The 16,746-nt window shown below is 37.0% G+C and overlaps 1 protein-coding gene across 2 annotated transcripts in view; it reads left to right on the top strand.

Annotated features, from left to right (window-relative positions):
* Positions 1–10,192, top strand: part of RPS6KA6 (ribosomal protein S6 kinase A6) — a 63,507-nt gene extending 53,315 nt beyond the window's left edge. For both annotated transcript variants that reach the window (XM_087972068.1, XM_087972069.1), the window contains exons 15-22: positions 1,125–1,250; positions 3,143–3,232; positions 4,209–4,367; positions 5,803–5,964; positions 7,122–7,198; positions 7,380–7,497; positions 9,092–9,232; positions 9,331–10,192. In XM_087972068.1, the coding sequence (XP_087828194.1) occupies positions 1,125–1,250; positions 3,143–3,232; positions 4,209–4,367; positions 5,803–5,964; positions 7,122–7,198; positions 7,380–7,497; positions 9,092–9,232; positions 9,331–9,456 (999 nt within the window). In that variant the 3' untranslated portion in view covers positions 9,457–10,192. The remainder of the gene's footprint in view (positions 1–1,124; positions 1,251–3,142; positions 3,233–4,208; positions 4,368–5,802; positions 5,965–7,121; positions 7,199–7,379; positions 7,498–9,091; positions 9,233–9,330) is intronic.
* Positions 10,193–16,746: the final 6,554 nt, after the last annotated feature.

Here is a 16,746-nt window from a genome sequence, read left to right as displayed (position 1 = left end):
ATGTATTTTTCTTAGTCATGATTAGTTACTGCATATAGAGGATAAAATATGATTAGGTATAGTGATTATAATTATGTAACTATACAGAATCAATATGGTTGGAAACTGGATTCTTTGGGATTAATTTAAAACAAAAACCTGGTTCCCATCTAATATTAACTTCTAATGTCACAGAGCAGGGGTTTTCAAACTTTCAGAGCAGTTTTAAGACTTGTGGACTTCAACCCCCAGAATTACTCAGCCAGTTGGTTGGGGAATTCTGGGAGTTGTAGTCCACAAGACTTAAAGTAGTCAAGTTTGGAGATCCTTGTCAAAGAGTCGTTGGACAAGGGTAAGCTTGCATATGGAAATGACAAAATCATCATCATAATTTCACAGCCCCGCTAACATACATATTTGTGTCTGATATTGATGAGACATATCATTGTAGGTCTTGGGTTGTGATGTCACCCCTGTGTGCTCATTTTTTACCCATCATCATAGTTGGCTGCAAGGAGTGGTGCGATGACCCAGAGGTAGAGCTCTCATCTCACAGTCAGGAGGCTGTGAGTTCAATCCTAGGTAGGGGCAGATATTTCTCTCTCTGGGCACACTGAGAATTTATCTGCTGAACAAAACTCCGCATTGGTGACAGGAAGGGCATCTGGCCAGTATACACTCTGCTAGCTCTATTCAGTTGCTCAGACTCTATCCCACAAGAGATTATGAGGTCGTTAAATAATGATGACGTTAAATAATAATGATGATGATGATTATAGTTGGCTGCTAATGTCTATGGCTAAAGTTTAGGAGAATTTACAGATCCATCTGAAGGAAAAAAAAAAACAGACTGCAAGAAATGGTTATTGTATTAAATCCAAATTCAACCAAACTCTGATATACTGTTAATTGTGAACCAGTTGGGATGCCTCAACAACTACATCCACTAAGATTAAAACTTAAAATGGACTAAATGGTCCAAAAGTTGTTCTTTTAGGTCTGCCTCTGCCCTTACTATTATATTTTTTTTCACAAATCCAAAGTGTATGGAGCTGATAAGAAGTGTAGGGGGCCTGCAAAAATGTTCCCAAAAAGTTTATGAAATAATTGCAAGCTTTTAAAAGTTGTTTTATTGTGTTCTTTAGCAACTTCATGGGAGCAGTGCACTCTTCACAGATGCCTATGAACTTAAAGAAGACATTGGTGTGGGCTCTTACTCGGTGTGTAAGCGCTGCATCCATACAGTTTCCAATATGGAATTTGCTGTGAAGGTATGAAGGGGCGCTATTTTTTTTCCATATCACTTTTAAATATCTAAACGTATATAGCAATCTATATAAATTAGCCCATGTTTCAAATAAATGTTTTATAGCTCTTAACCATTTTAAATTAAATTAAGATTTGTGTTCTTTTCATCTTATTTAGAACGAATATATAAAGAAACAGGACTCATTTTTTCCTAAACATCTTCTAAGCTGCAAATTTGACAGTTGTATGACATCAATAAAGGAGAATATTTGTAGCTCAAGGTTTAAACTGTGGGATCCTTGGTGCTCTCTGAGCTTGGCTGTTTTCTTGTAGATGTTTTATTACCCAGCCATGTAATATCATCAGTGCTTCTAAAGAGTGGGGTTTGCTTTCTTTTATATAAAATGGGAGCAAACCCCACTCCTTCCTAGCACTGATGATGTTACCAAGTTTGGGTAATGAAATGTTGCTAATATATGGTTCTTTCTTTGGGGTTGACATGTAATTATCTTCAGTTATTTGTGGATGTGCTATTTAGAACTTTAATACTAAGAAGATAATTGCCCAGAGGATCTTTTACTAACTGCTAGTATCTCCATTCATTCATTCATTCATTCATTGGCTGCCCATCTTAAAACAGAGTAATTCTGGGAGACTTACAATTATCACAGATAAAAATTGTATGTACTAAAAACAAAGTTAATCCCACCAGTCAGAATACAGTACTTGGACTGACGGCACCAATGGAGCTGGCCAATCCCAGCCCTCTCTATTTCCATCTCATTTGCATAGTGTAGAACTTTAGTAGATGAATTGAGTCTACCAATTGTTTTAGAATAGAATAGAATTCTTTATTGGCCAATGTGGTTATACACACAAGGAATTTGTCTTGGTGTAAATACTCTCAGTGTACATAAAAGAAAAGATACATTCGTCAAGAGTCAAGAATCATCAGGTACAACACTTAATGATAGTCGTAGGGCACAATAGAATAGAATAGAAGAATATAGGAATAGAATTTAAATAGAATGGGATGGAACAGGACAAAACAGAACAGAACAGAATTCTTTATTGGCCAAGTGTGATTGGACACACAAGGAATTTGTCTTGGTGCACATGCTCTCAGTGTACATAAAAGAAAAGATACATTCGTCAAGAGTCAAGAATAATCAGGTACAACACTTAATAATACTCATGGGGTTCAATAAATCAAATCATACTAGGAAACAGTCAATATAGATCGTAAGGATACAAACGACAAAGTTACAGTCATACAGCATGATGTTCTTGTCATTTAGACAATTTAAGATTTGGTTTGAAGTGGCACATCCCTTTACATAAGTAGGCCTTGCAAGTTTGCTGCCTTGTTTCTAGTCCATCTTTTTAAAAGTATCTCTATGTTGATTGGTTGATTGATTAGCCTATGGGCCATATCAACATACAGGTCCAAACACATATTGCCAAGAAAATTCTAAACAAACACTTTAAAATGAGAGTAAGGTAAAAGACAATCGTTACAGGAGAAAATACAATAATTTAATACACTTAAAATACATATAAAATGTAAGTATCTCAAAAATATGACTCATCTGCAGGCCTGCTTTGAGGTAGGAGAGAAAGAGATAGAGATTCAGTATCCACATTGTAGTGGAGGATTTCCAATGTTTTAAAATGCCTGGGACATCTTCCAGAGATATTGCCTCTATCCTACTACTGCCTAGAATTGCTGGCACTCAATTGTAATGCTGGCTTCACAATTCTGGGAATTGAAGGGAAGAAGACTGCTCTGTGCCCTTGTTACAAGGTGGCCTTGAAGAGTGAGGCTGTTCTGAGCTTTCTTAAATAGAAATGTGCTTCCTTGTGCTGAATTTAATCTCCTGTCACACTTCCTTGTGGTCATCGTCTTCCCCTCCAGATAATTGACAAAAGTAAGAGAGATCCTTCCGAAGAAATAGAAATCTTGATGCGGTACGGACAGCATCCTAACATTATTACTTTAAAAGATGTAAGTATTCTTTTTGGTTTCTAGGGAGCATGCAAAGTGTAGCTGTTGATGGGATGAATTTCTTTCCTCTGGTCCAGTCTCTGCTGGAATGCAGAAGAGAAGCTTTTGATATTTGTCAGTGAAATATGATTCTGTTTGAAAATAGGCTTTGTTGTGGTATGTCTACTAAGGTGTGTGGGTTTATAGAGCCTCCGTGGCGCAGTGGTTAGAGTGCAGTACTGCACAGTAGTTCTGCTGACCGTTGGCTGCCTGCTATTTGGCAGTTCGAATCCCACCAGGCTCAAAGTTGACTCAGCCTCCCATCTTTCTGAGGTGGGTAAAATGAAGATCCAGATGGTTGGGGGCAAGAGGCTGACTCTGTAAGCCGCTTATATAGAGCTATAAAGCAAGAATATAAGTCTAAGTACTATTGCTATTGCTATTTATTATTCCCAACTGGGTGGAAATGTAATTTCAGCTGTATTAACTTTATAGAAGGGATATCCATCCTTTGCAACTTGTAGACCTCAACTCCCAGAATTCCTCAGCAGCATAGGGAATTCTGGGATTTAAGTCAATAAGTCTTAAAAGTTGCCAAGATCGGACACATCTGCTTTATGGCGAGGGAAAGAACCCCATAGCATATGATCTTGTTTTTTTCCACAATTCCTCAATATTCTCTCATCTGCCAAGCTGAAAGCGGCAAAAGGTTATTCAGTAGTCTGGAATCTTTGCAATTTAAAAAAGAAGTTATTGGTGGAAAATCAGCCCCTTCTGTTGAGTGTGCCTCCAGGCCAGGGGTCTCCAACCACGGCAACTTTAAGACGTGTGGACTTCAACTCCCAGAATTCCTCAGCCAGCTGGTTGAAGAATTCTGGGAGTTGAAGTCCACAAGTCTTAAAGTTGTCAAGGTTGGAGACCCCTGCTCTAGGCAGACCCTGTGTTTCACGCCCCATTCCTGGAGTATGTGTTACTCAACTATATTAAACTTCTACAGGTGTACGATGATGGTAAATATATCTACCTTGTCACAGAATTGATGAAGGGAGGGGAGCTTCTGGATCGTATTCTCAGACAGAAGTATTTTTCAGAACGCGAAGCAAGTGCCGTCTTATATACTATCGCTAAAACTGTGGACTACCTTCACTGTCAAGGAGTAAGCTGGCCACATTTTGATAATTTAATTAAGTTTGGATGTATGTGTTTCGGGTTTGTGTGGATGGATGAGCAGCTGAACGAATCTTTTAAATGTCTGTAGAGATTCTCAATCATCCAAGTCATGGTTGTTCCAAAAGTGCTTTTTTTCAAGAGGCAACTGGACTTTCTGTTTTTTTTCTTTTGAAGATGTTTCACTCTTCATCCAAGAAGCTTCTTCGGATCTGACAGGATAGTGGGGAATGGAAGGATTTATATTCCTTGCAAACAGCTGATTATTTGCATCCTTTTAGAGGGTTGTTGAGGCTCCTGGGTGGTTTATCTGTGTCCTCAGGGTTACCTGAGTAGTGCTAATGGTTCTTGTAGTAAGATTTCCAGGAAAAAAAAAACCAGGAGCCAAAAGCACTACTCAGGTGACCCTGAGGACATGTAAACCTCTCCAGGTGCTTCAACGACCCTCTAAAAGGATGCAAATGACCCGCTGTCTGCAAGGAATATAAATCCTTCCATTTCCCACCATCCTGTCAGAGCTGAAGAAGCTTCTTGGATGAGAAGTGAAACGTCTTCAAAGGAAGAAAAAAAAACTAGAAAATCCAGTTGCCTCTTGAAAAAGCCCCTTTGGGAGAATCTTTTAAATATATAAGCAAATATCCATGTACTGAAATCCTGAAGAGCCAGTTTGGTGTAATGGTTAATGCATCACTCCAGAACCTGGGAAACCATGAGTTCTAATCCCACCTTAGGCATGAAAGCCAGCTGGGTAACTTTGGGCCAGTCTCTCTCAACCCTAGGAAGAAGTCATGGAAACAGCAATTCTGAAATCTTGCCAAGAAAACTGCAGAAAATGACCCAAGTAGTCATTAGGAGTCAACATTGACTCAAAGGCACCAAATAAACAAACTGAAATCCTTTATATTTTTTTATATGTATAACATTTCAGCAAATCGGTTGGTATGAGAGCAAGTGCTAACCAGAGACTGGTCTGTATAAAAATAGGTGGGATGTTATATTTTAGAATTTAGCTGGCAATTGTTGGAGACAAAATTAGAGGGGGAGGGAGAGAGTTTGTTTTTAAGATTGCTTGCCATCCAAAGTCAGTTGTTGAGTTGGGTGGCCATACAAATTGAATGAATGAATCAATCAATCCATGAACAAGTAAACAAACAAACCTGATTTAGAAGTGGGTGTTTGTAAGCAAAAGAGAAAATCAGATTTAATGATTCACTTTTAAATCACAGCTGGATAAATTGATTCTGTGGTCTGCTCCCAATTATGAAGTCTCATTTTTGTAGAAATTTGGTTTAAACATTCAATCATTCTTTCTATTCTCCTTTGTGTTGCTGCTGAGTTGATAGAATTTACTTAATCTTTTAAAATGTTTTTTTTTTTCCTGATTTCAGTTTGAACAGTTGGGTTTTATATGTTCTTTTTTTAAGGTTGTGCATCGGGATCTTAAACCAAGTAATATTTTATATATGGATGATTCCAATAATGCTGATTCCATCAGGATTTGTGATTTCGGCTTTGCAAAGCAACTCCGGGGAGAGAATGGGCTTCTCTTAACGCCATGCTATACTGCTAATTTTGTGGCACCAGAGGTATGCATTTTCCTGTTTTGTTTTACAAATCGTCTTTTTAAATCTCCAAGAAAGTATTTGAAATTCACAAGTTTGGGGAGGAGTTAGGGATAGATTGCTCTGCTCTGTTGTTCCTTGCAACATAATTATCAATTTACTCTCACACACAAGAGCATGCATAAACGGGCTTCTTAATGTATAGAAATAAATGTCAGGATTCTGGCAGTTACTCCAATTAAATCCTGAGCCTCGAGCCGCACTCCCAAAACTAAAAAGGATTTATTAGAAGTTAACATGCCGGCACTAACCTGGGCGTAGCCAACTCTGAGATACGTAATTCACTGTCACCCTTGATCCTGCTTCCCCCACCTCTCTAGGTGTATCATCCAACGAAACGCATCCATACCCAAGAGTCACCAATCATGCTCTCCAATTAGATTTTTGCATGGTAGAAGCTTCAGTCATCTAATCAGTCTTTGAAGAAAATATGAATGGAAAGTACTTTCGATTCCACACTGCCGCCTGCTCTTTGAAACTCCTCTCCCGCTTTCTGTTGACAACTATAAAACGTATATACAAAATGTTTTATGAGTTGACAATAAACATGGAAACCCAGAATTCAGTTGAATGTTGATTATTGTTCTGTGTACTACTGCAGCATTTGAGCAGTGCTATGGCCTACAGGTGGAGCTCTTGCCTCACAGTGAGGAGGCTGTGAGTTCAATCCTAGGTAGAGGCAGATATTTCTCTCTGGGCACAATGAAAATATATATATCTGCTGAATATAACTCCATATTGGTGACAGGAAGGGCATCCGGCCAGTAAACACTCAGGTCCATTCAGTTGCCCAGACTCCATCCTGCAAGGGATTATGGGGGTCATTAAAAGAAGATCGTACTACTGCAGCATTTCAGGAAGGTAACTATTTTATTTAAGTAGCACTGTGGTCATTAGTTTAAATCAGTGTTTTTCAAACTTGGCTACCTCAAGATGCATGGACTTCAATTCCCAGAATTCCCCCAGCCAGCATACTGGTTGAGGAATTCTGGGAATTGAAGTCCACACAATCTTAAAGTGGCCAAGGTTGAAAAACACCTATTTAAATTTACTTCTCAATTTGAGTGTGGTGAGGGCTCGTCTTTCTAACAATAAGACAGAGTTTTTTGTTCATCTTCTAGGTCCTCATGAGGCAAGGCTATGATGCTGCTTGTGATATTTGGAGCTTGGGAGTTCTTCTTTATACAATGCTGGCAGGGTGAGATCCGCCTTTCAAATGTTGACATAGCTATGAATTTGCAGATGTTCAGAGGCATGACTCTTATTTTATAGGATCAACCCAGAGTATGACAGCTGTGCTAAATCAGCAAGTTTCCATCTATGTTTCTGAACTACTTATGCAAAGGGAACTAACCTCCTTTTTTAAAAATATTTTTTAGGTACACACCTTTTGCAAACGGGCCCAATGATACCCCTGAAGAAATTTTGTTACGGATAGGTAGTGGAAAATTTTCTTTAAATGGAGGCAATTGGGACACTGTGTCAGATGCTGCAAAGGTATCAACATATTTTTATTCTGTGCTTTATTAAGATACAGGCAGCTGTGTAAATGCCATTGCAAGTGAAGCGTTGGTTAAAATTTGATATACTTGAATGCCAGGTTCCAAAAATCAAGAAAGATGCTTTATGATTCTTCCAAGGAGATATCTTTATTGTTCTTCACCTATAGATAGGCTTCTATAGATAGAATCTTAGACAAACTAATGCAAGCTACCAGCCACACCAGGCATATACCCTGGGGGCTCTTAGGGAGTAGCTGTCTTCACCCACTTTCTCTCACACAAACAATCTGAACTGAGTTGTCTCGTGCTCCTCTGGAATGCACACCCCCCGGAATCCAGGCTACATTCCATCACATTAGGTCAATGAAGACTCAATTATCCAGGTATCTAAAAAGTCGAATCATGGCAACAATACATTTTGTAGAGACACCCCTGAAGTTGGTGGGCAAAAGTTGGCACATTCCAAAGACTTTCTGACTCTCTGCCAAACTATTTTTTTTTTTTATTTTGACCTATGAAACTTCCTGGATGGTCAAATTCTGGTCCAGTTGTCATGATTCAACTTTTAGATTCCACCACGTTAATAGACAATGGACAAAATTTATATGTAGACATTGCTCCCAATTAATAGACCAATCCTGTTGCATCCTGATGTTTCATGCCATAGACCCTAATAAAAATAAGTCACTTCACCTTCATAAAGTTACAAAAAGGTGCAATTTTCATAAATTTGGATTTCATAGGCATTTATGTGTAATGCCTCTTCTGCAAAATGCCAGTTAAATCAGAGCTTCACCATGCATTTTTGGTAGTGATCAGTAATAAGAAACTTACCACCACCTTTTATAAATAATTTTAAAGCGCTTTCAAAAAATATTTGAAAATTAACTTTATCTAAAAAGCAAGGTACTATAAGTTACTTAACTCTTCTGTAAGATTTACTTAGCACGCTTAGCCTGCACGGGCTAAAATTATTCAGTTTATTTTTAAAAAAACAACACATAAGCCAGAATTTTTTCATACGTGAATGTCAGGCTGAATAAATTTCATTTAATTGATATTATGTAGATATTCCAATATATTATGTAAATTTTAACCAGATCTGTAATTTGACATATGATGCTTTTCCTGTTCTACCTCTTCTAAAAACTGAAATTCAGCTCTGCTTCATAACCAACAGTATTATTCAAACTGTTGTAATAGATACATCCAATGAGATAATACCCTGTTCAGGGTGTGTATTAATTCTACTTTGAGCTTTCCACTCATGTTACAGTTTCACTCACAAATTGACTTCCGTGGACCTTACATCATACTGAAGTGGTTAGTACGAGGGGGCGTGCATAAGTGCACTAAGGTGACTATCGTCCCTGTCATTGTATTTTTACTCTTCTTCTCATTTTTGTTGGGCAAATTCCAATAAATAAATAAATACATAAAACAATTCCAGTAGCGTAGAAATTTTGGGGTGAAAGGACCACTGCTATTATGCTGGTAGGAATGACAATATGAGAACCACCACGTTCAACTCTTTGTAACCTCCTCTTCTCTAAGTTGTACTCATAACTCCTGTTATCTGTTTGATCCAGGATTTGCTATCTCATATGCTACATGTCGATCCACATCAAAGATATACCGCCGAGCAAGTTCTCAAACATTCATGGATAGCCTGTAGAGATCAGCTGCCACATTATCAGTTAAATAGGCAAGACGCACCACATCTAGTGAAGGTAAAGTTGGCAAAACTCAACATAGGGACGGAGATCTGTACCTTAATGAGGATTGTGGATGGTGGGTTGATTTGTCATTTAATGTCGTTATGTTCCAGGGGGCCATGGCTGCTACATATTCTGCACTGAACAACAAGACATTTCAGCCTATTTTGGAACCAGTTGCAGCGTCAGGCTTGGCTCAGCGTAGAAGCATGAAAAAACTCACATCCACAGACTTATAGGTCAGCTGGAACACAGAAAAGCAAAAACAAAACCCAGGAAACAGCTCTGTATTTGCCTGCCCTGTGAATTTAAAGGCATCTACCAGTTCCTCCTACACTACTTGAATTCAGTTGAAGAAAGGAAGGGGAAAAAAAAACTTCTAACAGTTTAGAGGATTTGTTGCTGTTCGTAGGTTGGTTTCAGTAGCACCAGGGTATTTCGCAACTGTGGTGAGGAATTTTTGGTACACATTTCATTTCAGAGATCAATCGCATTATGTTAATACTTTTAAATACTGTATAGTTTTCATCCGGTTTATAAAGATATATATTAGTTGACCAGAGACGTTGCTCAAGTTGTAAATTTCATTTCAGAAGAAAAGGTCAGTGTTTTAATATTTTTGCTATCTTGGCCCTATTGTAAAGACAAAGAAAAGAAATCATTAAACATGATGTGCTCTGGTTTTGTAAATCAATCCCCTTAACCGGCGGACTCCATGGCATTCGATTCGTGGGTAGGACCACCGAAATGGATATCCTAGTGCAAAATGCCCTTATCTTCTGTTGGTGTCAGGCAATTATGTGTAAAAAAAAAAAATAATCATGTACAGCTATAATAATCCATGAACATACACCAAGACGATAGTGTGTAAAGCCTTCATTAGAAGCTGTAGATTTGGTCAACCTAGCTGTGTCTTTCTTAAGGCTTTTGAAGAGTGGTGGTTGTTAGGATAATAAATAATCTGTTGTACTTAAACTTTATGTATGACTTCACCATCATTGGACCTTTTCAAGACGGGGTAAGTAGATCTCTACTTGATATACTACTTTAGATCAGGGGTGTCCACCCTTGGCAACTTTGAGGCCTGTGGACTTCAGCTGGCAGAATTCTCCAGCCAGCCATGGGAATTCTGGGAGTTGAAGTCCATAAGCCTTAAATTTGCCAAGGTTGGGCATCCCTGCTTAGGTACAGAATAAGGTGTGCAGAGGTTTATACCACATGTGTGGACTCCCAGTATTCTCATGCCTGGCTGGATAATTCTGGTAGCTGAAGTCCACAGGCCTCAAAGTTGCCCAAGGTTGGGCACCCCTGCTTAGATATACAATATTCCTAGATACAAAATAAGTTGTGTAGAGCTTACATCCTATATCTAAAAGGCTACGAGTTGATATCAACTCGTCCAGTATTGTACTCTCATGTCCTGAGGCTTAGATTTGTTTCATCTGTGAACTTTGGTGTCACACAGTCTGTGCCCATTTCATTTAACCATAGAAGCACTGACATTGCATTTGCACTGACATTCTGGATTGAACCCTGCCACTTGATGGGTATTGAGACAAGACAAACTAAGCTACCTTGATTGGTATCGACACAAGATAAATTAAGCTACTTTGCTAATTAAGCTAACACATTTTGCTGTCTTCAATTGTTCTTCGGTTCTCACTGTGCCTGAATTTTCTCATCCTGGGACAGCATTTTATTCATCCTAAGTTGTAAGTTAATGATGTTTTTAATCACAAACCATATTTCACAACAGATTTTATTTATTTACACATTGGCAAGTTCTCTGAATTCCCATTTCTCTCGGATGTTTTGTAAACAGTTTAGAAGATAAATGCTTATGTTAATGGTCCCCCTCCCTTTTTTCTTCTTCTTTCCTTTTTAATATCGACTTTGTATCCCCTGGAAAAGTGCAAGCTTTGAAATATTCCTTGGTCTTTTCTAATCAAGTTTTAAATTCCTCATGAATCCATACATTCAATGGGAAGAATAAAACCAATGAAGATTACAAGGATTACTTGGAAAAATTATGAAATTGGTCAGGTTAACTCATATTAGATCTAGATTAGTTTCAAACTGGCATGTTTTCTTAGAAAATGGACCTTAGAAGTCTCCCTTCCTCTTCCCTCAAAGAAAGATATTCCAATATGGATTACTGAGATATTTTATTGTGAAATGAGATTAATGCAATTGATCAATATCCTAATAATATAGAATCAGTTTTTTGGATGACCTTCCTTGAATAACCATTAATGAATTAGAGAACTCATTACAAGAAATCAAGAGAGTGCTGAATATTATGCTGAATAATATTTTATTCTTTTGTTTGATGACTTCATTTGGGATCAAATAAAACTGCTAAGACTAAAGTCTGAAAATATAATGCATTTGTTAAAATTCATTAAACATTTTCACAGAGTTATAAGAAACTGGAAATGCTGATCATAAATTACATGAGGAAAAAGACTACTTTTTCCATCTACTTCAATAGTATATATATATATATATATATATATATGTATATGTATATGTATATGTATATGTATATGTATATGTATATGTATATGTATATATTCTTAAGTTTTCGTGGTACTTACATGTATGGTATTCAGCTTTGTTGTATTTTCCCACATCATTATAGTTGTGCTTTTAAAGTTGTAGCAGCGTTCGGCAGAATCTCATCTGATGAGATTCTGCCAAACGTGCTTACAACTTTAAAAGCACAGCTATAATGACGTGGGAAAATACCTGAACAAAGCTGAATACCACACACACACACACACACACACACACACACACACACACACACACGGATTTATTTTGCTTAATCAAATCCTCCCTTTAAGGAGTGAATATATATTATCTCAGCCGTACATTTTGTTTTATACCAACAGAAAACCAGACTTTTCTCAAATCAGAATAAATGCACTTCTAGACCAATATTGTCTACACTGACGGGCAGGAAATCAACAAAATCTCAGGGACTTTTTCAACAGCCAAATCTCATGTTTTGGGTATTTTGTGAGCGTATTTGAGGCCTAGTGACTTTTCTGAAGGGTGGGTTGCAATAATTATAATTTCCTGGATAGTTAGTGATAAGTTATATAAGCTTTTGGAGACAAGTATCCAAGAGTCAGTCAGTTTGCTTGCAGATAAGCACAGTATAAATTCTGAGAAGACACTGAATATCTGGTCATTAAGAATGATTCTTTCTTTAATCTGCTAAGTGAAAGCAGTTTTGAAGAGAGGGAAAACGCCTTCCCTCAAGATGCACGGAAATGACAGCCGATGACTTTGACATGGATGGAACGAACCAAAAGGGGAAAAATACATTCATTTTTCTCTTTATAGCACATGCTGGAATGCTTTTTCAAAAGCAGATCTTCACATGTATCTTGAAGTACGTAACCCAAGAAATAAGTAGAACCTCCTAATATATACTTCCTTTAAAAAATGCTCCTAAGGTTAATTATTTGCCACAGGGATTGCTCTCACCTTGTAGGAACAATGTAAGTTTGTCCATACAAATCCCTTCGTTGGAATGTGATAGATGTTCTTTTACAGAAACATACATGGTCTGTTCTAGGCTGTAAGTTCCTGTTTTGGTTTGGATACTAATACAACCTCAAATAGAGGTTTGTCAGCTATGGTTTTCTAGGGAAAAAAATCACTTCTACCCATTGAAATGAACAGCAATGATTAAGAAGCCCTAGGATCGCACTTTCAGTATTGTGAGACTTTAGAAATTGCAGTGTGATGTGGGAATATTGGGTTCAGTGGCTAAAGCTGAGCTCATCATTTCAAATTGCTTCACAGACTCTGGTTTCGTCCATCTTACACCTTGTTCAGATGTAATGGAAAGCTATGATCAGGAGGGTTTCAACAGTCGCATGGCAAGGAGGAAAGGAATAGTGCGTGCTAGACTAAGTTTCCCTATGGCTTTGCATGTTGGAATATGTTGCATCATAACCTGGCTGATAACTGGCTTGTCAAACTATTCCAGCCAACAGAACAGTGCCTACCCACCTCACAGTTCGAATGCACATAAATGCGAGTAGATAAATAAGTACCACTTCAGTGGGAAGGTAACAGCGTTCCATGCCCCTTGGCATAAAGTCATGCTGGCCACATGACCATGGACAACGCTGGCTCCTTTGACCAAGAAATTGAGATGAGCACCATTCAGTAGAGTTGGAAACAATTGGATGGGATACCTTTATCTTTACCTATAAGTTATAATACTAACCAGTATTTCATGTTAGTTGACATTAGGGTAAAAAAAGACAGGGTAAGTTGAAACAGTTGGTGCATAATAAAACTCAATTTAGATGAGACGTTATCTTATTTGGTTCCAGTGGGACACCTTAAGTCAATTCCATTTTAAGTTCCGAATAGGCAGCTGCCTTCATGGGAATTTTCTGGATGGAAATCTTGATATTATGGTCTGGGACTGTTTAGGAAGGTGGGGCAGAATGATTTATATCCATCCCTCCAGTTCCCCAACACTGAATAAGTGGATTTGAACTTCAGTTTGAAAAGCTAGGTTGTAAATGACCTTTGATTTCACCATGGTCTACCATCCCTTCCTCTTTCTTTCTATTGCTTCACATGAAGAGTTGCTGAATCAGCCAGAATTCATCATTAGAACCAAAGATAGATAGATAACAAACTGGAATCTATAACCATCATTTGACATTGCTTTCAGGCTGTGATTCTGTCCATCTTATGCCTTGTTAAGATGTAACAGAAAGCCATGATAAGGGGTTTTTCAACCATTGCATGGCAAGGAGGAATGGAATAGCGTGTGCTAGACCAAGTTTTCCCATGGCCTTTTGTGTTGAAATATGTTCCATCTGAACCTGGCTGTTAACTGACTTATCTTCAGCTGCGGAGCAATAGAAGCACTACAGGAAAGGCAATTATTCAAGTTTTATTTACATGATATTTGGGCGTAGTACTTCCTAAAGGATTAAAACGTTGTCATCTGACCACACTGTTGTCAGTATTGTAACCCTCATGTCTCAGACGGACTGTGGATTTTGTACCATATTGTATTTATTCCATTCAGAATTTTTTCTCCCCTTAAATTTTTTATTTCCAATTATGTATATATTGACATTAAAGTTTGCATTGTACTACATGTTTTACAGGTGTATCCAGTATTGTACTGAAAAAAACCTTGTTTACACCCTCCTGCTAAAATTCATGTAGTGTGTCCTTTCACTTCTCTGTCTCTATCCCTTTCTCTCTCTCTTTCTCTCCTTCCTTCCTTCCTTCCTTCCTTCCTTCCTTCCTTCCTTCCTTCCTTCCTTACTTACTTAACCAAAGACAACATAACTATGTGGAATAGGGTGTATGGAGTGTGAATGTTTGTGAGGTATGCCTTTAAATAGAAAGATCCATGTCTACTAGAATAAAAACAAAATAAAATGAATTCATAAAATGTCAGGTTGACAACATTTTGATTGTTCAAAGGTGCCTAAAGCAAAGGGTTTTTTCCCCCTTTCTAATAATTTATTTTTATTTATAAGCTGCTTCCCAAGGAATCATTGTGATCTCACAATAATAAACACAATAATAAGATATAATAAAACTACACTCAATAAAGCAATACAGTACCATAGAAAGCCATTATAAAACCTAAGCTCTGCAACAATGGGAAAGTGGCATCTTAAAATAACGTTAAGCTAGTCTCGTTAATTTGGAAAGTGGTAGATGAAAGCAAAATTGATGGTTTTCAAAATCAGTTTAAAAAAAAAAAAGTAGCATAGGAGATATACAGGTAGTCCTCGACATATGACTACAATTGAGCCCAAAATTTATGATGCTAAGCAAGAAATGGGCTATATCAGATACTCAATTCAGATTCACGACATATATAAAACTATAGACCAATTTCCCTGTTAAATACTGATTATAAAATATTTACTACAATTATAGCAAATAGATTGAAAAAAATATTGAATGAATATGTACATAAAGATCAAAACGGATTTCTTCCTAATAGACAAATCAGGAATAATTTAAGGATAGTATTAAATGTTTTGGAATACTACGAAGCCCACCCGGAAAAACAAATAGCCCTTGTATTCTTGGATGCACAGAAGGCCTTTGACAATTGAAATTTGCAATTCCTAATTTAACAAATTTACAGTATGAATCTAGGCCCTAAGTTTGAAAACATCGTGACTACAATTTATGATTCACAAAAGGCGAATATTATAATTAATGGAGAGTACACGTGCTCAATTAAAATAGAGAAAGGTGTCAGGCAGGGATGTCCATTATCCCCCCTGCTCTTCATATTATCTTTGGAAACATTGCTTACACGAATTAGACAGAACCCAGGAATAAAAGGACTAAAAATTAAAAAAGAAGAATATAAACTCCAGTCATTTGCAGGATGATATGGTATTTTTCATAGAGGAACCAATTGAAACAGGTCAAGAATTACTGAAAGAGTTAGATCAATTTGGGGAAGTTGCAGGACTTAAAATTAATAGGGAAAAAATGAAATTAATAACTAAAAATTTAACAGAAAAACAAAAACTAAAATTGGAAAGGATAATGGGATTACAAATAGTAAAAAAAGTTAAATACCTAGGAATTTGGTTGACGGCTCAATGCAAAACTCTAATGGAAATAATTATAATAAATTATTATAGCAAGTTAAAAAAGATTTAGAGATATGGGTTAAATTGCAAATCTCTTTATTAGGGAGGATTGCCACTATAAAAATGAATATTCTGCCCAAATTTATTTACTTATTCCAAACAATACCAATAAAAATACATAAAAATTATTTAGTGGAACTTAACAAGATAATCACCAAATTTATCTGGCAAGGGAAAAAAACGAGGATAAACCTAAAGGCAATGCAAGATATGAAGAGCAGGGGAGGTATGGCACTCCCAAATTGGGAATTATAGTGTAGTGCAGCCTCCTTACTCTGGTTGAAAGAGTGGGTAAATCTGTCGAATAAAAGGATCTTATTTTTAGAAGGCCATGATTTACAGAGGGGATGGCATGCATTTTTATGGGACATTGGGAAAATTAAGCAGAAGTATTTCCACAGACATATAATTAGAGATTCCTTATTGGCTAATTGGAACAAAATAAAAAAAACCATTATATAAAAATCCCAATTTGGATCTCAACGATGGAGGTGATGATACATCCAAATAATCTAGATCTTAATAAAATAAGAAAAAATAAAATTTTATTTTTATTAAAATAAAATAAAATAAAAAGGAACTTTAAAATCATGGCAAGATCTCCAAGAACAGGGGCTACAAGTAGACCGGTGGGCTTATTTGCAAATTCAAAATAGATATAGCCAGGACAAGAAAAATTTTGGAATTTATACTAAGGCACAACAAATAGATAAAATTTTATTAGGTCCAGATAAAAAAAAAATAACTAAATTTTATAATTATTTACTAGAGACGGAATTAGAAGAGGAAGTTGTCAAAGGCAACATGATAGCTTGGAGCAGAAACATAGGACGTAGCATTACATTATTAGAATGG

This window comes from Notechis scutatus, chromosome 10 (assembly GCF_049901735.1).
Source record: "Notechis scutatus isolate UNSWTSFEM ecotype Mainland chromosome 10, rNotScu1.2, whole genome shotgun sequence".
Taxonomy (NCBI): domain Eukaryota; kingdom Metazoa; phylum Chordata; class Lepidosauria; order Squamata; family Elapidae; genus Notechis; species Notechis scutatus.
This window is presented reverse-complemented; position numbering and strand designations above follow the sequence as displayed.